This window comes from Schistocerca piceifrons, chromosome 1 (genome assembly GCF_021461385.2).
Source record: "Schistocerca piceifrons isolate TAMUIC-IGC-003096 chromosome 1, iqSchPice1.1, whole genome shotgun sequence".
Lineage (NCBI taxonomy): Eukaryota > Metazoa > Arthropoda > Insecta > Orthoptera > Acrididae > Schistocerca > Schistocerca piceifrons.
This window is the reverse complement of record NC_060138.1, coordinates 1,133,233,528-1,133,257,906: the sequence shown is the minus strand read 5'-3', so window position 1 is coordinate 1,133,257,906 and position 24,379 is coordinate 1,133,233,528. Positions and strand designations below refer to the sequence as shown.

At 37.6% G+C, this 24,379-nt stretch overlaps 1 protein-coding gene across 1 annotated transcript in view; it reads left to right on the top strand.

The window, feature by feature from the left end:
* LOC124800342 (RWD domain-containing protein 1) overlaps positions 1-23,709 on the top strand; it is a 56,844-nt gene extending 33,135 nt beyond the window's left edge. Inside the window, exons 3-5 of the mRNA XM_047262988.1 lie at positions 2,666-2,809; positions 16,843-17,029; positions 23,465-23,709. Of these exons, the coding sequence (XP_047118944.1) occupies positions 2,666-2,809; positions 16,843-17,029; positions 23,465-23,562 (429 nt within the window). The 3' untranslated portion in view covers positions 23,563-23,709. The remainder of the gene's footprint in view (positions 1-2,665; positions 2,810-16,842; positions 17,030-23,464) is intronic.
* Positions 23,710-24,379: the final 670 nt, after the last annotated feature.

Sequence of the window (24,379 nt, the reverse complement as noted above, 5' to 3'; positions counted from 1 at the left end):
TATGACAAGCTGTACTTCTAGCCTCTAACAGTAACAAGTAAGTGAACAAGCACTTAATTTCTGACAGTGGTTTCTGACCATGCAACACAATATTAAAACTAAACTGACCGAAGAGTGTCCCCGTATCCATCATAGTTGCTCATCCACTAGCAGGCCAACTATTTTTGAATTACCCCCAAGTCACAAAGGCATTAGGGACTTTTGTAAAATTACTCACAGTTGAGGATAGTGTAGGTTCTCTTGTAGCTTTGCTACCTGTACGCAGTTGCTTTGACTGATAGGGACTCTGAATAATTTTTAATTTCTTTTGTACAACAAGTACAGGAAATTTTATCTGCCCTCATTTTAGTGGAGCACAGAACATTGCAATGATTTACACAGTTCGTTCCAAGTGAATTAACTTAGTTGGCTGTTATGTTTGCAGCCTGAGGATTCACTGACCATCAAAATTCAGAATATTTGACAAAATTCAGCATATTTGATGTCAAATTCTATGCAGTAATCATGTCTTTCAAACAGGTGAAACATGCCTGTACAACGATTTTCATAAACTACTGCAATGCATACAGTGCTCTTCAGTGTTTACATATAATGTGTGCAGCAGAGAATTGTGTCTGTGACATTTAGGCATCTCTCTGTAGAACTATAGTAAAGAGAAATCACTGCTGGCTCTTGGGGCACATGTGACTCTGCAGCAATGAGATCGAACAGGTAGATGCAGCAGTCAAATTGGCTCTTTGAGAAGAGAGAGTGTGTGATCAAAAAGTCAGTATAAATTAGAAAACTGAATAAATCACGGAATAATGTAGATAGAGAGGTACAAATTGACACACATGCTTGGAATGACATGGGGTTTTATAGAACCAAAAAGATACAAAAGTTCAAAAAATGTCCGACAGATGGCACTTCATCTGATCAGAATAGCAATAATTAGCATAACAAAGTAAGACAAAGCAAAGATGATCTTTACAGGAAATGCTCAATATGTCCACCATCATTCCTCAACAATAGCTGTAGTCGAGGAATAATGCTGTGAACAGCACTGTAAAGCATGCCCGGAGCTATGGTGAGGCATTGGTGTCGGATGTTGTCTTTCAGCATCCCTAGAGATGTCGGTTGATCACGATACACTTGCGACTTCAGGTAACCCCAAAGCTAATAATGGCACAGACTGAGGTCAAGGGACCTGGGAGGCCAAGCATGACGAAAGTGGCAGCTGAGCACACGATCATCACCAAACGACGTGCGCAAGAGATCTGTCGGACATTTTGTGAACTTCGTGTTTTTTTGGTCTAATAAAACCCCATGTCATTCCAAGCATGTGTGTCAATTTTTACCTCTCTATCTACATTATTCCGTGGTTTATTCAATTTTCAAATTTATACTGACTTTTTGATCACCTGATATATATATATATATATATATATATATATATATATATATCATCCCTTTGTGGTCTGTAATGTTGTAGGGTACGTGGCTTTCATTGCTGTAAATATTCACTTTTTGGACAAGAATTTTTCTCTGTCCCAAAATAATTGTGGATTCTGTTAAGTAATGTATTGTATTTTGTTCATTATTGATGTATATACTGTTCACACACTGATCTTTCTACAGAATTACTGACTGCCTCCTACCTCCACTACTATACCTTGTCACAGCACAGCTGGCAATTAAATAACTTGTAGTACAAAATGATTCATTAGTGTATTTTATGATATGTAACTTATAATCTTATATATGTAGTCTACCTGATATTATGTTTACAAGAAAACAAAAGATTTGTCATTTAACCAATATTTAATATTAAACTTTCTTACAAATTTCATTTTTATAATTAAATTTGAGGACTGTCTGATCCATGATGGAACCTTTCATTTACACTCCATGAAAATATTGAAGTATTAAAAATGACAATATGATGTTTCAAGTTACTCCAAAATAATTATAACAACTTAAAAAAATCTTCGAACAGTATTTTCCAAAATGAATCTTCTTTCACATTGTTCAACAAGAATCAATATTACAACATAGCTGTCATTTCTTTAATAATATGTAATTTTGATTCTGCAAATAATTTGATAATGCAATTGTATGAGGATACACTCTACATGGTGAACTGTCATCTCCAGTTATTCTATTATTTGTTTGCCATTCACTGTTCTCAATGTTCAGTCGAAAAGGATCCTAATTTGAATTGATTATGTTGTGAAGAATGAAAACAAGGAAAATGACACACATTTATGACCTGTGTGGCATCCCAAGATTCCTAAACTTTGAGTAAAATTTGCATTATCATCATTTTGATGTTTACTGCCTACAGCCGCAATATAAACAGTAGCTGTGTGTGTGTGTGTGTGTGTGTGTGTGTGTGTGTGTGTGTGTGTGTTTGTGCTTGTGTGAGAGAGTGAGGAGGAGGACTTTTTTGTTTGATAGCTAAAAGTTTAGCAGTCTTTTCATTGTGTGTCCACAACTCAGTGCCTCCTCTATGTGGTGAGTAGCAGTCTTTTCTTTTCCTATTGCTGTTATTCCATACTGAAGATTCCATCGATTAGTGGTGGTGGTGGTGGTGGTTATTTGCCGAGCCAGTTTTACTAATGTTTTTGCTTTGCTCTAGTCTATGAAAATTTTCATTCTTATAGCTGTAACCTCTTTTTTTTTTTAGGCTGAAGACAATTTAGGAACTGTCATGATATTTACCTTAGTTTCATCAGCTCAGGAATGGCTAAACATGCGGTGGGATGAAGTCCGGAATGCCAGAGAAGAGGCTGAAAGGAGAAAAGAAATAGAGGCAGAAGAAGCCGAAAGGGTAAGCAATTTTTATTACTTGTGACTGTAAAACAAAAGCTTCAGAATTCAATGCAGCAAGGTGGAAGTGGCAGAATTACAGTATTTGTAGTTTCAGTTTTGAAGCTCTTAGCAGAAAGTTAACAGCTAACATGACAATTTTGTTGGCACTGGTGCCTAGTAATACACACAATTGAAATGGAGAGATCTATACACGGATGTGTGCTACACAAGAGACCTAAAGCATTGGTTGGTCCTGAGTGTTGCTGATCCAATTGCTGCCTACAGCTCTTGGACCTACATCTGTGCACACTCTCCCTTGATATGTCCCATATGGGCTAAATAAGACTCAGGGCAGATGAACTAGGATACACAGCAGTACCCTCATATCCAAGGCATAACTTTAACAAAGTTCAGGGGCAATGGGATAAAGCATTGTAATGATGAAGGTACAGGTTGCCTGCAGGACATTGTGAATAAATTGGTTGACATATCAATAAGTTTCCACATTGTTTGGTGATGGAAATCAGTGGCAGTTATATCGGGCAACCCCCCCCCCCCCCAAGTTTGAAAATACCTCCACATTTGCCTGGAGCATGTTATATGTTATGTTAAGTGGTTGTCCCCCCCCCCCCCCATGTTGACAAGTGGTTGTTCTCCTCCCCCCCCCTCCCCCAATTAGTACTTCCAGAATGTTACCAGCCTGGACCTACATGTTTAAGTTAGTGTCCTTGTTCCCACAGTTTGGTTAGCTTCTGGATCCCACAGTGTAGTGTGGGGTGCTCATAGATGTTATTCAGCTCTGAATTTGTGAGTGATTTGCTGCTCTGTGATCTGTCTATGTATGATTAAAGGCTATGATAGCCAACAGTGACCCCATTGTTAACACACACCTGAAAATGATGGCAGTTCTCCAAATCAAGGTATGCATGGTACTCCCATGATACAGCAGCATATGAGAAGACTCTGTCCTGCACTACCTGGGTGATGGAGAAACAGTGTTTGTCAGGCACACATGATTAAAGGTGCTGATATAGTGGCCTTTGCAGAAGATTAGTCGCACTTGTAACATGACCCTATTTACCCAGTAGTTGCACCTCTGTCGAATCTGGCTGAAAAGTAATTAGTGAAAGTGGGCTACACATCAGGTTTACAGTCCAAAACACTTTAATTGCACTTTGATATTAAGTAACATACTGTTTATGGGCAGATCAAGTCTCATTTACTGTAATTTATGCACAGATATAGGGTAAGCCACATACTACACACTATTGATGTCCTGTAACGATTGTTCGAATGCAGTAGTTTTAACACCAAAGTGACCCAAAAGTTTACATGTGGCAAGTACGTCATTAAGACAATCCCTAATTGTATTGTCCTTGAAGTGTAACAGCCATATCAATCAATAAAAAAAAAAAAAGATGATGTGTACGGTAAGTTTAATTTAGAAATAACACAGTTCACAGTCCAATAATACTGTCACAGTTGGTAGAATGCATTATTGAAAAATTAACACAGCACATAAAATTAGGAGTTCACAGTCAATCACTGAAAAACAGTCACTGTGTAAACTCTTGAACACAGAATTTGGATTCTATTTGGCACTTTTTATGTCTTATGATTTGTGCTAATTTGTCTGTGTACATTACGCAGTAATTTCAGGTACAGATCATGCTCATATCATAAATCTCCGCAGACTGACTGAAATGGCTCCCAGCAGCCTCTCTGTTATACGATTATGATAATTAGCAATAAATTCAGCTATTGTTCTTTGCTCCCCCATGAACCATGGACTTTGCCGTCGGTGGGGTGGCTTGTGTGCCTCAATGATACAGATAGCCGTACCTTAGGTACAACCACGGTGGAAGGTTATCTGTTGATAGGCCAGACAAACATGTGGTTCCTAAAAAGGGGCAACAGCCTTTTCAGTAGTTGCGGGGGCAACACTCTGGATAAATGATTGATTTGACCTTGTAACATCAATCAAAACAGCCTTACTGTGCAGGTACTGTGAATGGCTGAAAGCAGGGAAAAATTCAGCCGTAATTTTTTCCCGAAGATGTGCAGCTCTACTGTTAAATGATGATGGCACTTTCTTGGGTAAAATATAGTGAACGCATTGTCGTAGCCAAGGTAGACATGAAGCCCATGCCTACCACAGTTGTAAAGTCTACATGCCGACTAGCTTCACAGATGATGAAGAGATAGAAGAAATGTATGATGAGATAAAAGAAATTGTTGAGATAGTTAAAGGAGGCAGAAATTTAATCGTGATGGGGGACTGGAATTCGATAGTAGGAAAAGGAAGAGAAGAAAAAATACGTGAATATGGACTGGAGGAAAGGATTGAAAGAGGAAGCCACCTGGTAGAATTTTGCAGAAATTTTGGAACCAGTTTGTAACTTGTAACACATATCTAGACGCAGATGTGGACTCTGACCACAATTTATTGGTTGTAAATTGAAGAAATTGCAAAGAGATAAGAATTTAAGGAGATGGGACCTAGTTAAGTTGAATGAACCAGGGATTGCTGAGAGCTTCAGAGGGAGCATTGGGCAATGGTTGACTAGAACAGGGGAAGGGAATACCATAGAAGAGGAATGGGTAGCTTTAAGAGGTGAAATAATGAGGGCAACAGAGGATCAAATAGGTGAAAAGTCAAGGCCTAGTTCTAGACTTAGAACTACTTAAATCTAACTAACCTAAGGTTATCACACACATACACGCCTGAGGCAGGATTTGAACCTGCGTCCGTAGCAGTAGCGCGGTTCCAGACTGAAGCACCTAGAACCACTCGGCCACAGCGGCTGGCCGCAGACAAAAGGAAAGCAATATTATAGCAAGGAAAGTGTACATAAATGGAGATTGGGGGGGGGGGGGGGGACAATACTGTGAGAAGGATTTGACAAAGCTCTGAAAGATCTACGTCGAAACAAAGCCCTGGGAGCAGACAATATTCCATCAGAACTATTGATAGCCATGGAAGAGCCAGCCATGACAAAACTCTTCCCTCTGGTGTGCTAGATGTATGAGACAGGCAAATACCCCCAGACTTCAAGAAGAATATAGTAATTCCAATTCCAAAGAAAGCAGTTGCAGACAGGTGCGAAAATTACCGAACTGTCAGTGTAATAAGTCATGGTTGCAAAATACTAACACGAATTCTCTGCAGAAGAATGGAAAAACTGGTAGAAGCAGACCTCAGGAGAGATCAGTTTGGATTCAGGAGAAATGTAGGAATATGCGAGGCAATAATGACCCTACGACTTCTCGTAGAAAATAGGTTGAGGAAAGGCAAACCTACATTTATAGCGTTTAGAAAGCTTTTGGCTATGTTTATTGGAATACTCTCTTTCAAAGTCTGAAGGTAGCAAGGGTAACATACAGCTTGTGCAGAAACCAGACAGTTGTCATAATAGTCCAGGGGCATGAAAGGTAGGCAGTGGTCGAGAAGGGAGAGAGATCAGTTTGTAGCTTATCCCTGATGTTATTCAATATGCACACTGAACAAGCAGTAAAGGAAACCAAAGTAAAATTTGGAGTAGGAATTAAAGTCCAGGGGTAGAAATAAAAACTTTGAGATTTGCCAATGACATTGTAAATCTGTCAGAGACAGCAAATAACTTGGAAGAGCCGTTGAATGGAATGGACACTGTCTTCAAAGGAGGATCAACAACAGCTAAATAAGGATAAAGGAATGTAGTTGATGCTAAGGAAATTAAATTAGGAAACGAGACACTTAAAGTAATAGACGAGTTTTGCTATTTTGGCAGCAAAATAACTAATGATGGATGAAGTAGAAAGGATGTAAAATGTAGACTGGGAATGGCACGAAGAGCATTTCTGAAGAAGAGAAAGTTGTTAACACTGAATGTAGATTTAAGTGTTGGGAAGTCTTTTCTGGAGGTGTTTATCTGGAGCGTAGCCATGTGTGGAAGTGAAACATGGATGATAAACTGTTTAGACGAGAAGAGAATAGAAGCTTTTGAAATGTGATGCTACAGAAGAATGCTGAATATCAGATGGGTCAATCATGTAACTAATGAGGAAGGTGCTGAATACAATTGGGGAGACAAGAAATTTGTGGCACAATTTGACCAAAAGAAGAGATTGATAGGACACATTCTGAGACATCAAGGGATCACCAATGTAGTACTGGAGGGAAATGTGGGACGTAAAAATCGTAAAGGGAGCCCAAGAGATGAATACACTAAGCAGATTCAGAAAGATGTAGCTTGCAGTAGTTATTTGGAGATGAAGAGGCTCGCACAGGATGTATTAGCATGGAGAGCTGCATCAAACCAATCATCGGGCTGAAAATCACAACTACTACTTTGCTGTCTTCTTACAAATTACAAGTAAAGGTTTCTCTTTTGAACAGCTGAGTAGAAGAATAAGATTTGTTTGACTGAGGACCTTTAGATAAATCAAAAATTGCTACTGGATATATGGGATTCTACTTTAATAACGACATTGTAGATAAGAATGCTGTTTACTCTGAAACTAAATGAGTTCAAGATTTGCTAACATATTTCCAGCGTGAACTGTCTAGATTCTTATTTATATATACTTTTCATCTACTTTATCTGAAAGTGAGTAATTGAATGTATGTTTACATATGAAAAATAACAAAGCTTGAAATTACTGCTATTTTGCTATTAGCACAGTTCCCAGGTAATCTATTTGTACTTACAAGTCCCAATTAACTAAAAGACTGTAATGGATAATAAAGTCAAGTTGGCCAAGCCATGAGTTAATATTTGAGATTTTTGGTATTATGCACATGCCATAAAAGTAACAGTATTGAAACTATTTGCCAGATTTTTTTTTTTTTGGGGGGGGGGGGGGATGAGAAAAACATAAGTTTGAAAAAATCCGCCTGGTTTGACGCACACTGATAGCCAGTACTAGGTGTGATGATGTCCCAATCATCTGACATGTTGAATTATTCCATAGTAATAATAATAATAATAATAATAATAATAATGGTAATGTGAGATCCAGTGCTCTTGCCTGTCCTGGTCTGTTGTTTCACCTTGTACTTGGTTGTCACATGCATAGTTTTCTTTGCTTTGATAGTCGCTAAAGAGAGAGAGAGAGAGAGAGAGAGAGAGAGAGAGAGAGAGAGAGAGCTTCGACAACAAAGCCAAGCAAGGCTTTGCATTTAGGGGATGGTGGGCTAGAGGCCCATATGGCCATTGGGCAAATGCCTGGCAATTCTTTGTTTTGAAAATGATACATCCAGTTTCCTTGTACTAATCCTTATGCTTGGTCTTTAATGACTCATTGTTAATGGGATGTGAAACCCTAATATTTCTTTCATCACACAATGGTCTTAGATACATAATATGTATAGACACCAGTATTGCTAAGTCTTAAATTTTATAACTTCAGTTTCAGGTGGACTGTAATATTTTACGCAGGTTAACTTTGTATAATTCTCACTCCTAATTTTATTCTTTAAAAGTACAGTTTTCACTACAATTGAAGTCATGGTATGGTTACATGTTTATAAAATTTTACTTGTGTGTTAGTCATATACTGATTCAAAATTTGTTTTTGCACATTTGTGGAAAGCTACCAAATTTCCTTTTCAATTGTCCATGGCAATTGCTTATGGTGTCACATTCAAATTATTTTAGTACAGTACTTCTCTAAGATAACATAGTCCATTTTGGATCATTATAATATTTTTATGTAGATTACAGACAGTTCTGTTTTTGCTTATGATAAACCTCAATTACAGTGTATTACGAGCATACTGATTGGGTGAATAGCTGTATGTAGGCCTTTTACTTACACACACACACACACACACACACACACACACACACACACACACACACACACACACACACACACACAGCAGCCTCTCTGTTATACGATTATGATAATTAGCAATAAATTCAGCTATTGTTCTTTGCTCCCCCATGAACCACGGACTTTGCCGTCGGTGGGGTGGCTTGTGTGCCTCAATGATACAGATAGCCGTACCTTAGGTACAACCACGGTGGAAGGTTATCTGTTGATAGGCCAGACAAACATGTGGTTCCTAAAAGGGGCAACAGCCTTTTCAGTAGTTGCGGGGGCAACACTCTGGATAAATGATTGATTTGACCTTGTAACATCAATCAAAACAGCCTTACTGTGCAGGTACTGTGAATGGCTGAAAGCAGGGAAAAATTCAGCCGTAATTTTTTCCCGAAGATGTGCAGCTCTACTGTTAAATGATGATGGCACTTTCTTGGGTAAAATATAGTGAACGCATTGTCGTAGCCAAGGTAGACATGAAGCCCATGCCTACCACAGTTGTAAAGTCTACATGCCGACTAGCTTCACAGATGATGAAGAGATAGAAGAAATGTATGATGAGATAAAAGAAATTGTTGAGATAGTTAAAGGAGGCAGAAATTTAATCGTGATGGGGGACTGGAATTCGATAGTAGGAAAAGGAAGAGAAGAAAAAATACGTGAATATGGACTGGAGGAAAGGATTGAAAGAGGAAGCCACCTGGTAGAATTTTGCAGAAATTTTGGAACCAGTTTGTAACTTGTAACACATATCTAGACGCAGATGTGGACTCTGACCACAATTTATTGGTTGTAAATTGAAGAAATTGCAAAGAGATAAGAATTTAAGGAGATGGGACCTAGTTAAGTTGAATGAACCAGGGATTGCTGAGAGCTTCAGAGGGAGCATTGGGCAATGGTTGACTAGAACAGGGGAAGGGAATACCATAGAAGAGGAATGGGTAGCTTTAAGAGGTGAAATAATGAGGGCAACAGAGGATCAAATAGGTGAAAAGTCAAGGCCTAGTTCTAGACTTAGAACTACTTAAATCTAACTAACCTAAGGTTATCACACACATACACGCCTGAGGCAGGATTTGAACCTGCGTCCGTAGCAGTAGCGCGGTTCCAGACTGAAGCACCTAGAACCACTCGGCCACAGCGGCTGGCCGCAGACAAAAGGAAAGCAATATTATAGCAAGGAAAGTGTACATAAATGGAGATTGGGGGGGGGGGGGGGGGGACAATACTGTGAGAAGGATTTGACAAAGCTCTGAAAGATCTACGTCGAAACAAAGCCCTGGGAGCAGACAATATTCCATCAGAACTATTGATAGCCATGGAAGAGCCAGCCATGACAAAACTCTTCCCTCTGGTGTGCTAGATGTATGAGACAGGCAAATACCCCCAGACTTCAAGAAGAATATAGTAATTCCAATTCCAAAGAAAGCAGTTGCAGACAGGTGCGAAAATTACCGAACTGTCAGTGTAATAAGTCATGGTTGCAAAATACTAACACGAATTCTCTGCAGAAGAATGGAAAAACTGGTAGAAGCAGACCTCAGGAGAGATCAGTTTGGATTCAGGAGAAATGTAGGAATATGCGAGGCAATAATGACCCTACGACTTCTCGTAGAAAATAGGTTGAGGAAAGGCAAACCTACATTTATAGCGTTTAGAAAGCTTTTGGCTATGTTTATTGGAATACTCTCTTTCAAAGTCTGAAGGTAGCAAGGGTAACATACAGCTTGTGCAGAAACCAGACAGTTGTCATAATAGTCCAGGGGCATGAAAGGTAGGCAGTGGTCGAGAAGGGAGAGAGATCAGTTTGTAGCTTATCCCTGATGTTATTCAATATGCACACTGAACAAGCAGTAAAGGAAACCAAAGTAAAATTTGGAGTAGGAATTAAAGTCCAGGGGTAGAAATAAAAACTTTGAGATTTGCCAATGACATTGTAAATCTGTCAGAGACAGCAAATAACTTGGAAGAGCCGTGAATGGAATGGACACTGTCTTCAAAGGAGGATCAACAACAGCTAAATAAGGATAAAGGAATGTAGTTGATGCTAAGGAAATTAAATTAGGAAACGAGACACTTAAAGTAATAGACGAGTTTTGCTATTTTGGCAGCAAAATAACTAATGATGGATGAAGTAGAAAGGATGTAAAATGTAGACTGGGAATGGCACGAAGAGCATTTCTGAAGAAGAGAAAGTTGTTAACACTGAATGTAGATTTAAGTGTTGGGAAGTCTTTTCTGGAGGTGTTTATCTGGAGCGTAGCCATGTGTGGAAGTGAAACATGGATGATAAACTGTTTAGACGAGAAGAGAATAGAAGCTTTTGAAATGTGATGCTACAGAAGAATGCTGAATATCAGATGGGTCAATCATGTAACTAATGAGGAAGGTGCTGAATACAATTGGGGAGACAAGAAATTTGTGGCACAATTTGACCAAAGAAGAGATTGATAGGACACATTCTGAGACATCAAGGGATCACCAATGTAGTACTGGAGGGAAATGTGGGACGTAAAAATCGTAAAGGGAGCCCAAGAGATGAATACACTAAGCAGATTCAGAAAGATGTAGCTTGCAGTAGTTATTTGGAGATGAAGAGGCTCGCACAGGATGTATTAGCATGGAGAGCTGCATCAAACCAATCATCGGGCTGAAAATCACAACTACTACTTTGCTGTCTTCTTACAAATTACAAGTAAAGGTTTCTCTTTGAACAGCTGAGTAGAAGAATAAGATTTGTTTGACTGAGGACCTTTAGATAAATCAAAAATTGCTACTGGATATATGGGATTCTACTTTAATAACGACATTGTAGATAAGAATGCTGTTTACTCTGAAACTAAATGAGTTCAAGATTTGCTAACATATTTCCAGCGTGAACTGTCTAGATTCTTATTTATATATACTTTTCAATCTACTTTATCTGAAAGTGAGTAATTGAATGTATGTTTACATATGAAAAATAACAAAGCTTGAAATTACTGCTATTTTGCTATTAGCACAGTTCCCAGGTAATCTATTTGTACTTACAAGTCCCAATTAACTAAAAGACTGTAATGGATAATAAAGTCAAGTTGGCCAAGCCATGAGTTAATATTTGAGATTTTTGGTATTATGCACATGCCATAAAAGTAACAGTATTGAAACTATTTGCCAGATTTTTTTTTTTTGGGGGGGGGGGATGAGAAAAACATAAGTTTGAAAAAAATCCGCCTGGTTTGACGCACACTGATAGCCAGTACTAGGTGTGATGATGTCCCAATCATCTGACATGTTGAATTATTCCATAGTAATAATAATAATAATAATAATAATAATGGTAATGTGAGATCCAGTGCTCTTGCCTGTCCTGGTCTGTTGTTTCACCTTGTACTTGGTTGTCACATGCATAGTTTTCTTTGCTTTGATAGTCGCTAAAGAGAGAGAGAGAGAGAGAGAGAGAGAGAGAGAGAGAGAGAGAGCTTCGACAACAAAGCCAAGCAAGGCTTTGCATTTAGGGGATGGTGGGCTAGAGGCCCATATGGCCATTGGGCAAATGCCTGGCAATTCTTTGTTTTTGAAAATGATACATCCAGTTTCCTTGTACTAATCCTTATGCTTGGTCTTTAATGACTCATTGTTAATGGGATGTGAAACCCTAATATTTCTTTCATCACACAATGGTCTTAGATACATAATATGTATAGACACCAGTATTGCTAAGTCTTAAATTTTATAACTTCAGTTTCAGGTGGACTGTAATATTTTACGCAGGTTAACTTTGTATAATTCTCACTCCTAATTTTATTCTTTAAAAGTACAGTTTTCACTACAATTGAAGTCATGGTATGGTTACATGTTTATAAAATTTTACTTGTGTGTTAGTCATATACTGATTCAAAATTTGTTTTTGCACATTTGTGGAAAGCTACCAAATTTCCTTTTCAATTGTCCATGGCAATTGCTTATGGTGTCACATTCAAATTATTTTAGTACAGTACTTCTCTAAGATAACATAGTCCATTTTGGATCATTATAATATTTTTATGTAGATTACAGACAGTTCTGTTTTTGCTTATGATAAACCTCAATTACAGTGTATTACGAGCATACTGATTGGGTGAATAGCTGTATGTAGGCCTTTTACTTACACACACACACACACACACACACACACACACACACACACAGAGAGAGAGAGAGAGAGAGAGAGAGAGAGAGAGAGAGAGAGAGAGAGAGAGAGAGAGAATGCTAGTGCGCGTCCTCCTCGTGGACTTAATATATTTTTGAGCCACATTAAGACATCACTTGTCTTTATTTTAGTCCTTCTGCATATTAATGTTTCTGATTCTTTGTTGACATATTTAGTTTATTGTTGGCTCTCATAAAAATTAATTTTGAACACATTGTTATAGTTGACAGTGCCTTGCTTGCTAATGTTGTAACCTAGAAAGAGGTGATGGGTAGAAATGTACCTTGTGGTATGAGAACTGTTAGGCATGTATTGTACATGCCAGTCATTATTTTGGCTTATATCTTGTGTTATTTACCAAAAAAGTCTGCATAGTAATACAGTTGTAAGCTAACAGAAAAGTTCACATCTCTAGTTCAAGAAATGCTGCAGTTCAGTAAAATATTGCAAGATAGTAGTAATTGCAAAAATTAATCATCTTTCAAGTATGTCAATGGTATGGAAAGTTCTGATAGAATGTAAATAATTTTGGAGGAAAGGTAGCAACTTATTTCCTTTAATACCAGACTATTTTCATATATATCTGGTCTTTATCAGGACAACATGGCACTGCATTTGGGAAACAATCTAATAATATTACTTGAGAAGTATGATGAATGGAAATAATTTATAATGTTTATTGCCCACATGGTTGAAATACCACATCTTTTCCCATTGCAGAATAGTTAATAATTGCTGTTGTGAGGTTACCAAGTACACTTTTATTGGAAATGATCTGAGGCATCAGTCAAGGAAGTCAGTTATTACGTAGTTATTGAATATTGTCATTTTGCTGAAAAAAACTAAGAAAACTATAAAATTATGATACAGAATTACTGGCCAGTACTTATAGTTCTATAGTTTCCACAGATGAATTTTCTTATTGATACCAAAACCATCCAAGTTCTTTTCATTGTGAGACCAAGAATGCTGCAGGGAGAGAATAGATTGATATATGTGTGTATATTTGAGACTGCAGATGAACTGTTATTGGAGGCACCCCAATAGCCGACTGGTGTGGCCTAGCGGTTATAGGCGCTTCAGTCTGGAACCGTGCGACTGCTACGGTCGCAGGTTCGAATCCTGCCTTGGACGTGGATGTGTGTGATGTTCTTAGGTTAGTTAGGTTTAAGAAGTTCTAAGTTCTAGGGGACTGATGACCTCAGATTGATTTATTGATTTTTATTGGTCCAGTTTTATCATATAGCACAAATTGTACAATTGATATTGGACAGGTCAAAGATAAGTTACAATAATTCATAGTATTAGCAATTAAAATTAGGTACCTATTACGATTAATTTTGTTACTTATTTAGAAATTCTCTGACAATAGAAACAGTGCTTTATTAGAAATGCCTTTAGTTTAGCTTTAAATATTGGATGAGTAGTATTTTTTATTTCCTCTGGTATCTTATTGTGTAGTATTACACCAATGTTAATTGTGCTCCTCTGATAGGCGGTTGTTCTGTTATATTTTTGATGTATATTTGATTCCCTTCTGGTACTATAGTTGAGTACATTTTTGTTCTGTAGCAGTTTGCCTGTTTTCAGGAGGTAGTCCCTAGTGAAGAAGATAGTTTCATAAATGAATAAACTTGGAACATTTAGAACACCAAGCTCAGTAAAATGGGATTTACAGGACTCCATCTTTTTAAGGCCATAAATTATTCTTAAATCTCTTTTTTGCATTCTAAAAACCTTTGCACTGTGAGTTGAGTATCCCCAGAAAATGATCCCATATCGGATTAGTGAGTGGAACTGTGCATAGTATGCCTGCAGTACTGTTTTGCTTGTTGTAGCCTTTAAAATTCTTAGGCCATACATAGCACACAGATGATAGTTTTCTACACAAGTTATTTATATGTGTGTCCCACTTTGAGTCTTGCTGAACCCTAAGACCCAAGAATTTTGTGACACTGACATTTTCTAGGGGATCATTTTTTAATTGGGCCTGAATAGACATTTGATTAGTTGGAGGAATTAATGAAAATACACACACACAGTTTTTTCAGTATTTATAACGAGTTTGTTTTTTGTGAGCCACTCAGAAAGTCTTTTCATAGAACTTTCTGCTGTGGACCGCAAAGTTTCTGGACTGGATCCAGTGAGCAATATGCTGGTGTCATCGGCAAACAGGATAGTTTTTGTGGGACTCATATATTCAACTAAATCAAGAGGAGTAGTGGACCTAAGATTGAGTCCTGTGGTACGCCATATTTTGTTGGTAATTCCCTAGAAAGAAAGGAGTTGTTTCTTGTTTTATTCATTCTGTTGAATTCATACTGAAGTGATACTTTCTGCCTGCGGTTTTTTAGGTATGAACACAACCAGCTATGTGCTACACCTCTTACTCCTCGTCTTTCTAATTTTTCGAGCAGAATGTTATGGTCCAGGACGTCGAAGGCTTTTGATAGATCTAGAAAAATACCTGCATCTAATTTATGTTGATCAAGGGATTTTAAAATGCTGTCTAAGAATTCGATAATTGCTGTCTGTGTAGATTTAGATTTTCTAAAACCATGTTGTTGTACTGTAAGAGGTGCATATTTATTTATGAAACTTAAAAGCCTGTCATAGAAGAGTTTCCTAGAATTTTGAGAAGGAACTTAACTGTGACATGGGTCGGTAGTTTGATATTTTTTCAGAAGAACCTTTTTTTAGCAGTGGTGAAACTTTTGCTATGTTAAAAATATCTGGAAATACACCAGTTTTTAAAGAGATGTTGAAAATTTTTGCCAAGGGGTTTGCTATGTGATGAGCACATGCTTTTAATGTGAAATCAAATACTTCATCAAGACCACTTGACATTTTATTGCTTAAAGATTTAATTTTACTTATAATTTCATTGGGGTTTGTTTCGTACACATACATAGAAGCAGTCAAGATCACTGACTTGCTGGAGAAACTTGGGACTGATCCTTGACAGTGTACTAGAATGAGGTCTTCAGCTAGTGAGGTGAAGTATTCATTGAATTTTTCTACAACTGAATTTGGGTCTGCGACTTTTGAGCCTTCTAGTGTTAATGATACATTCTTTTTCTTTGGCACTGAACTAGAAGTTTCTTTCTTTATAACTCTCCACGTGGATCTCATTTTGTTAGATGAGTTTCTTATCAAATTGTCATTCCACATAATTTTTGCCTCTTTGACTACTCTGCCATAGATTCTTTTGTAGGCTTTTGAATAATCTACGAATTCTGGGTTGCTCCATATTTCTTACAAGAGTACTGCAGAAATCTGTTTCTCTCACTGGAAATTTTTATGCCTTTAGTTACCCATTGCTTATTATTGTTAGGTTTTACTATTTTTACTACTTTTGGAAATGCTACATTAAAATGGTGAAGAAAGATGCTCTGAAAACTCATGTACATGCTATCAACATTTTTCTGAGTAGCGATGCTTTCCCAGTTTTCCTTCGCCAGTAAGAGATTAAAAATTCTAATGTTATCTTCAGAAAAGGTTCTTTTTGCAACTACTTTTCCAGACCTGCTACTGCTTGTTGGCATTTATATACACAGCAGCCGTGCCTCATGATCACTATAACCCATGCTCAATACTCTGCTTGTGAATCTGTAAGTTGTTTGTGAGATGTGGGGATCATATTGAATGTGTTGGTCATATTTATCAAAGCATCTCTGGTGCTGTTAAGTCCCATAGTGCTCAGAGCCATTTGAGCGCCCCAAGAAAATAAGTTTTGAATAGAAAAAACCTTGAAATGCAGCAGGTGCTTTGCAATATGTATAGTTTCGCATTTTTTCATTTCCTAGAAATTTAGTTTGAAATAAAGTAATATCACTGAACAGTGCATTCTAGTTTCTTCGAAATGTCTCTTTTGATTTTATTTTTTGTTTATTTGCTTGAACAAGTCTGTTGGTGCAAATGAGCTCTAATCAGTAGACTTGTTCATCTGTATATGTTTGTACTTTCACTATTTCCTGTACATTTTTGTTGTCTATCTTTATTCAGCATGAAATTTTAATAACAAAGTTGCTTACAAACGTCAAAATGCATCACAATTACTCCATTTATTGCAGAAAAGGTTCGAGGGCACCAGAGTTACTGTTGAAACATTTCTGGCGTGGAAGGCTGCATTTGATGCTGAATTTAATTTGAAGAAGAAGCCAGAAAAAGAGGAGAAAGATAGCAAAAAGATGACTGGAAGGGAACTGTTCCTTTCAGATAAAAGTCTTTATGAATCAGATCTCAAATTTCTTGAGGATGGTATGTAGGCCTATTCATTTAGTACTTTTTTAATTCTAATTTGGAAATTGGTACGACTTTGAATGTGGTGATATGGTGGAAACATCTTGTTATGAAGCTTTCTGGTCATTCCTGGATGATTCTTTCTGCAAGGCAAATGATGATCCATTTTCCTGTCATTGTGAAAAACTGACAGACCAAAAGGATGCATAACATACATCTTTTTATAACAAGATATACACTCTAAATTAAAGACTGACAATATTGTGTTATAACTGAAGTGTATAAACATATTTATTGGAGTTGGAGTTAAGTAGTGCAATAGTTAAGGTCCTGGATTTGTATTCTGGAAGAATGGGATTCAAATTCCTATCTGACCATCAAGATTTAGTTTTACGACTGTTTCCCTAAGTTACTTAAGACTAATGCCAGAATGTTTCATTGAAAAGTACATGGTCAGTTGATTTTTACATCCTAGTCCTATCTATATTTGTGCTCTGTCTCTAAAGGTGCGTCCACACTATTCGTGCTCACCAGGCTTGTGCTCGTCAGACTCGTCTGTCAGGAGACTCATCTGACTTGTCCAATTTGCGCTGTGCTGTCTCTTGGTCCACACTATCACATTTGCTTGCCAGGCTTTGACACGTGGGGATCTGTTCTGTACTCGCAGTCGTGACTAGTGCCAGATTCCCTGGTTATAACAAGTGCCAATTTCTTTGTGAAGCGTCTGTTGCCTCATGGACAAGATAGAAGAAGTAGTAACATAGACCCAAGAAAACAAAGATGATGGATGAACAGTTTTCAGAAGCAGAAAAAGATATAGTGGGAGTGAATTTGATGGATGACTTGGATGTTGAAAACATACATATGACAACATTTTTGCCTTATGTATGCATCTGATTTTGAATATTTGATAAATTTGGTTGGACTGAAGATAGCAAAGACGGACAGCAAATTACAGAAAGCTGTACTAGTTACTGAGCAGTTGGCATTTGTGCTCGGATACCGACAACTGATGATTCCTACTTCAGCCTCATTTTTATTTAGAATCTCCAAGCAAGCGATATCAAATATTGTTCCTGAAGTAGGTGCAGCTCTTATTGGTTTCACTTTTTTGGATTTTATTTTTTAATGGGAGTTTGTGGAAACCCAACAACACAGAATATTGTTCGTAAATATTTATGAATGTGTGAATGTAGTAATTAAATTGTTGGTCCACTCCAATTTAAAAGAAAAACCAATGTCCACGACTCAGCAAAATGAAAAAACCAAGATAAAACTGGACAAGTGCAGCAAGCCGACTGATCTAGGCTTGTCACCATCCACTCCACTTGCGCAAATTGCTGTGCATCCCTTTGATGTACTGACAACAGGTGAAGCTAGACAAGCAGTAGGTTTGGGTGGCTTCCAAGCCCATCTCACGGTGAGTTCTCGGAGCCTACCTCTGTTCACAGTACTCGTAGGCTCACGAGTCTTATAAGCACACGAGTAGTGTGGACGCACCTCAAAGATCATTATTGCTGGGATGTTAAAAAATGCTAACTTTTCCTACATGGCTTTCTGAAGTACGAATCAAGCAGACTCTGCCCAGTCTCTGTGCTTGTGATGTTGTGAAGGTACATATTAAAGTTCTGAATCATTTCATGATGATCTGGATAACCAAGTTAGTTCTTTGACCAGATTCAATGTGTTGAACATAAACGGCACATTTTCTGGTATAGAGCAATTGACAGATGTTCCTGAATAATGCTATAAGGTTGCTGTTATATAATACTCCATTACCAACCCCTGCCCCCTTTTCCAGTTCTTTAAAGAATGGAATTCCCATGTATAAAACAGCTTCAGAAGTCTGATTACAAATGAGTTAAAGTGTTAAATATTTGATATTAAGCATGTAAAATCTTTATGGTTTAAGATGCGAAACCCTAATTATGTTGGTTTTATTAGTTTCGAATTTTTCACCCATAGGCAAATGAATGTAGTCTTGGTAATTTGCGTGCCATTAGTTACAATGTCTAACTTTCAAACTGGACTTTTTGTGGTAAAGGTTTAATGTAAGACTATACCTTTTAATGAGTAGATTATTACAGCATTTTAAATTCGGTAAATAATTATATCAAATACTGTAAATTAAATTTTTGTTGGCCAAGAAAGCCTTTGCATAGGCAACTTGCAGTTGGGATTGGGTGACAGTAGCTGAACATTAATATAGAGATTAATATCATAAAATTGAACATTAAAAAAAAGGTGAGAAGCATATAAAATGAGACCATGTGGGTGAAAGTTCATCATCTTTGTGGTCTTTGGTATACAAAATGTGTTTTTATTGGAATTATTCACACAAATATGAGCTATATTGCAGGGAATAAGGTAGAAATGGGAGGGGGCAGGGAGGGGGGGAGACATGAGAATGTTCTGACTATTGGAACTGCTGAAGAGACCTTGAGATACTACTTGTGAAACTGCTTGGAAGGATAATTGTGAAAACAGGAGGCAGTAATGGAATTAGCTGCGTATTTTACATAGTGTGTCAGAATTTGAACAGCAAAGACTGTAGAGAAGGGAGAATATCACTCCAAAAGATGTCAATTGGTTATTTATTGGGTGGCTTAATGCATGATGGATGCCAATTAACCATAAGTTGTGAATAGCTGATTTTAGATAACATTTCTGTACTAGGCGTGAAGAGGCGGCAGCAGCTGCCATGGTCATCTTTGGCAAAATGCAGCACATAGCGAATATGTGTAAAGTCAAGAGGGAACAGGTTCCCTTAAAAATAGATATATATCCTTCTGATATCTTTGTGAGTGAAAGGGAAAACGAAAAATAATACTGAAGTAAAGGCCAGTGCTTCTTTAAGTAAGAGAAGTGGATGGAATTTTGCTGCCACAAATCAGAGTCTAATGGAAATTCATCAGCTTACCCCCTTGGTAGTAATGTGTGCATACACGAACACATTCAGACGCAGATAAAATTTAAAATTGTACACGTGGCTTTTCAACCCCAGGACACCATGTGTGTCAGTCTAAAATCATACACTCTCGGCTACATTCACCACTAAACGAAAACTGATGCTATTTTAATGGATGTAAAAGTTAACTTGTCTGCTTTTTGAGGATGATATCTCCTGAGTGAAGGCCAACCAGGGTGAATGGCTTTAGGATGAGATATTGGGCATCACTATTCAGTTCGGTCTCCAGTGCTCATCCTGTCAAACTTTTTTTCCGGTTTTTGTAATCCAAAAAACCGCCTGCGGCTTAGAATCGAGTGCAAAGCAAGCGGAGGCTCTGAAAAATGTTGGTAGGTGCCGCCACAATAACTTCTGCCGTCGAATATATGTAGCGCTACACAGGCATGCTTTGTAGGCACAAAGATTAATACTGGCGCCAAAATCCTCTGCGTCAGTAAAAAAAAAAAAAAATAATAATTTTCGCCGCCCCGAGTTTCAACCACTGCATTTTCATACATTATCCAACGAAGTAAATACCAATTCCGTATTGTTCATCTTCGAATGTAGCAGAATTTCAATGTACTACGAAAATCCGACTGGCAAGACTGTTTGGGATGTTTGCCAATATGGCCAACTCTACGTTTTGAATTTTTTCCTACCTGTGAGAAGACATGGTTGCTAATAGGAACCTGATGAAATGTGAATCACATACAGTATTCTCTTCACCACAAGAATAATACGAATATAAACATTTTGCCATGTACTCTTTCATGTTTGCTGCTATCTCATTTAAATTTTGTCTGCCTAATAAACTACGAAACTAGAGTGAGACAACAGCAAACGCGGAAGAATATACGTATCGTGTCATGTTTATATTCGTATTATTCTTATGCCTAATAGGGGTACAGTCAGAAATGAAGCACAGCAACTGACTAGACTTTTAAATCTAAGATGACTCTAATTTCTGTGCAGAATTTGATGTACTAAAGAAGCGGGAGAAAAATTTTCGCCTAACTCTCGTTCAGAACATGTTCTATCATACGCAGTCTATTATTTGGTTCTTGTTGATCATTATCAAAGAAAGCAGCAGTGTAAGTAACAACAAATAGCAGTCTCTTGCCACTGTTTCGCTAATGAGACGATTCCTCTCTCTCTCTCTCTCTCTCCGCACAAAAGCAAGCCATGCCGCGAGCGGCGACAAGCCGTAAACACGCACTATCAGAATGCGACAAACAATGCACGACACTGTACAGTAATGCATTTTCAGCTTAGAGTGACGTAAACACCTATAACAAAGAGAAACGGCAGTTATCAGATCAAAGCAAAATAAGCAATTGATTCAAACCAGACGAAGCACGTGAAAAATGAAGGGTACCCGTATAAATACAGATGGAGCGCCTGACTCCTAGCAATGGCTACCTGGCAAAGCTTAACTGCTAAGCTTATGAATCGCACCAAACTACTGTAGGTGTATCATCATTTATTCGACCTAAATTGTGTCTCATATTACAATGCACCAACTTTGTTTCGATTTGGAGGTGTGGCCTAAAACTTTTCTCTCTCCTTGAATTTCGAGTCTCAAATTTCAGGTGCGGCTTACGTTCGAGTGCGGCTTAGATTCGAGTAAATACGGTAATATAGTTAACTGTTACAATGTTCCAAGTGAGGTGTTTTTGAGCTGTCCAGGCACAACATCTGGCCTGCCCTGACAGTTTGGAAAGTAATGAAGCATGGAGACTTTCCCTGGGTCTGTCTCTAAGAGCATTGCCTGCAAAAGATGAGGTTCTACGTTCAAGCCTGGTTCAGCGATTAAGAAGTTTCAAAACAGTGCACTTTGCTTGCAGTATGAAAGATTCATTCTCTGTAGTTATTGTTATTGGGACAATGTACATACATCTGTTTCTAAAGGCCTTCTCAGATCACAGAAGACTGAATTATCATCAAGGTGATATCTGGGTAGTACATCTAACATCATGCATTAGAATGGTTTAAAGCACATGTTTACTACTTGCAGTTTTGACAATCGTTCACTCTTTTATTGACGTTTGACTGTAATAGTGTCCAACTTCCTAGTAGCTATTTGAGGCAGTCGTGGACAAATTGCACATATTTTATATCTCTGCCCTCAAATTTTCTCCAGATCAGTGGGATGATATTTAAGGGCCACATCCCTTTTTTGTGGACGTCTTTGGACACCTTAAGCCTGGTAAAAATGCCACCAGCGGGCTGACTTACGGGAAGCACACCACTAATCACTTCTGTATTGTTGGACGAGAAAATAAGAGTAGACATACTGTGCAAAATTCTTTCTTCACTATGGGAAGCAGAAGACAGTTCCATGTAAGTACCTCTGACAAAAGGACACAAGAGATTAGCACGAGCACAGGAACACTGCCATTGAAATGTCAGCTTGTCATGTTACTTCATTGTATATGTTGCACAGGCTGATGGCAGGGTACAGTAGAGGCTGGTGGTGGTTTTCTACCATGAAGAATGTTTGTATGGGACACAATGTGACTTGCGTTATGTCCACCATTGTTTCTAACAGTTACTATATGAGAACATCCTAACAGATCATGATTTTAATAGCTTTATTGCTCTCTTTTGCTGTTAGTTTCAGATTTAATGCTTGTAAAACAAATTCACCACACTGAGAAATAAAATGCACATTGAAAACAAATCACAGCAGTTACTCATTGACTGCATTTGTCAAGTGCAACTGGCTGTTTTGTCGGACACCTGACAGCAAGTGGCATGACAATTGTGAACAGAACTGTAGCTGTTACTAAAGTCATTCTCTGATTGGTTATTAATATGGTAGTTACCTGTAAACAGTTCACTGTCAACTAATTTATTTTTAGAATCCAAGTGTGACAGAGGCAGCTAGAAACAATTTGTATTGGTGGAGCAGTTCATGTACGTCAGAACACAATGGTATCCAGAAGCCTAGTGCAGCACCTTACAGAGCAAGAAATGCACATTTGAGTTGCTGAGTGTTCTGCGGAGTATCGAACAATGGCTTTGTTAATATATTCACCTTGTGAACTGTAGTCAAGTTATTGCAGAGAGTCCAGTTATAAAGTTTCATGGTTGTCAGAAATACTTGCATTTTGGACATTTTCGTAGTTCTTCATATTAGTTAAAAGAACATGTGGACTATGTTACACAAATTGGGTGACGCAGCTTTTCTGTACAGAATATAGTTTACAGTTTTCGTTGAAATATGAGTGGCGAACTTTTATTTATGGTTGTAATTCTATGTTGGTAACCGGATGTAAAAAAACTTCCAGGGAATGGATTTAATTGCAGTCGTCCAATTTGACTTATTAGTTTTTGAATTATCACTGTCCATTTTGTATAATGTGTGTGGATGCTCATATTTATTTTCTTCTTTGCATTGTGTTGCTATATAAAACAACGAGGATAGTCTTTTTCTGTAAGGAATTTCACCACATCCTTCATCATAAGGCAAAAAATTTTAATTATATTTATTTCTTTTTGTATAGGTGGTGATACCATTAAAGTCGATGAGTCCCTCTTCCAAGATATGGATGAGCTTGACCTTGATGCTGAAGATGAACTGGATGAAGAAGATAGTTCATGAGATTAAAATTATAAAACTTTTGTATTCCTCCATGTGTAAGGCAGCAGAAGACCTAAGCACATTTGTGAGATATGAGAAAGTTGCCATAAGTGAATACTGTACATATGAAGTGAGAAAAAATACATGCATTGTTTTTGATTGTTTTTATTATGCATTTTAAGATGTAGAAAATTTCCTTACTTCTTCTGGAACACTTAGCAACTAATGTGAACTTATTTAAGATAATGTACAGTGAACATTTTGGGCAATATTAATCAAACGTGGATCATTTTTGGGTTCAGCTATTTTAATTTCTGTTGCTGAATATTGTCTGAACAGGCATCCATGAATGCATGAAACCCATAGTGGTAGATCCATTTTGTAGTCTTCTGAAGTGTTTCTCAGTAAGGAAGTAGAAAAGCTAATGAACTAATCTGAAAACATATTAACACCAATCACTGAATTATGCCAAACGGAGGTAAGTCGAGAGTAACCAGAAGTATTTTCAGTGCTAAGTATGCATTCGAGTTTTCTTCTTCCCCTCCCTATCCATGTTGTTACTCCTCTCTCTACATTTAATACAATGGCAGCAGCCTGAGAACTGAAAACTGTAAAATGGGCTATGCTGTTCAGATGAAACTACTGTTTCATTGACTGACCTTAATTTATTCATCACAATGGGATTAATGCACTGAACTTATAAGTAATTTTTTTTTTTACACCCCAAATGTCTGAAGTAACTGAAAAACACAAAGTTACTGACATAATTTTCAATAAAATTAAACTGAAAAAAATGAAGTAAACATATTTTGTTATGTTATAGAAAAGAACTAGTTAC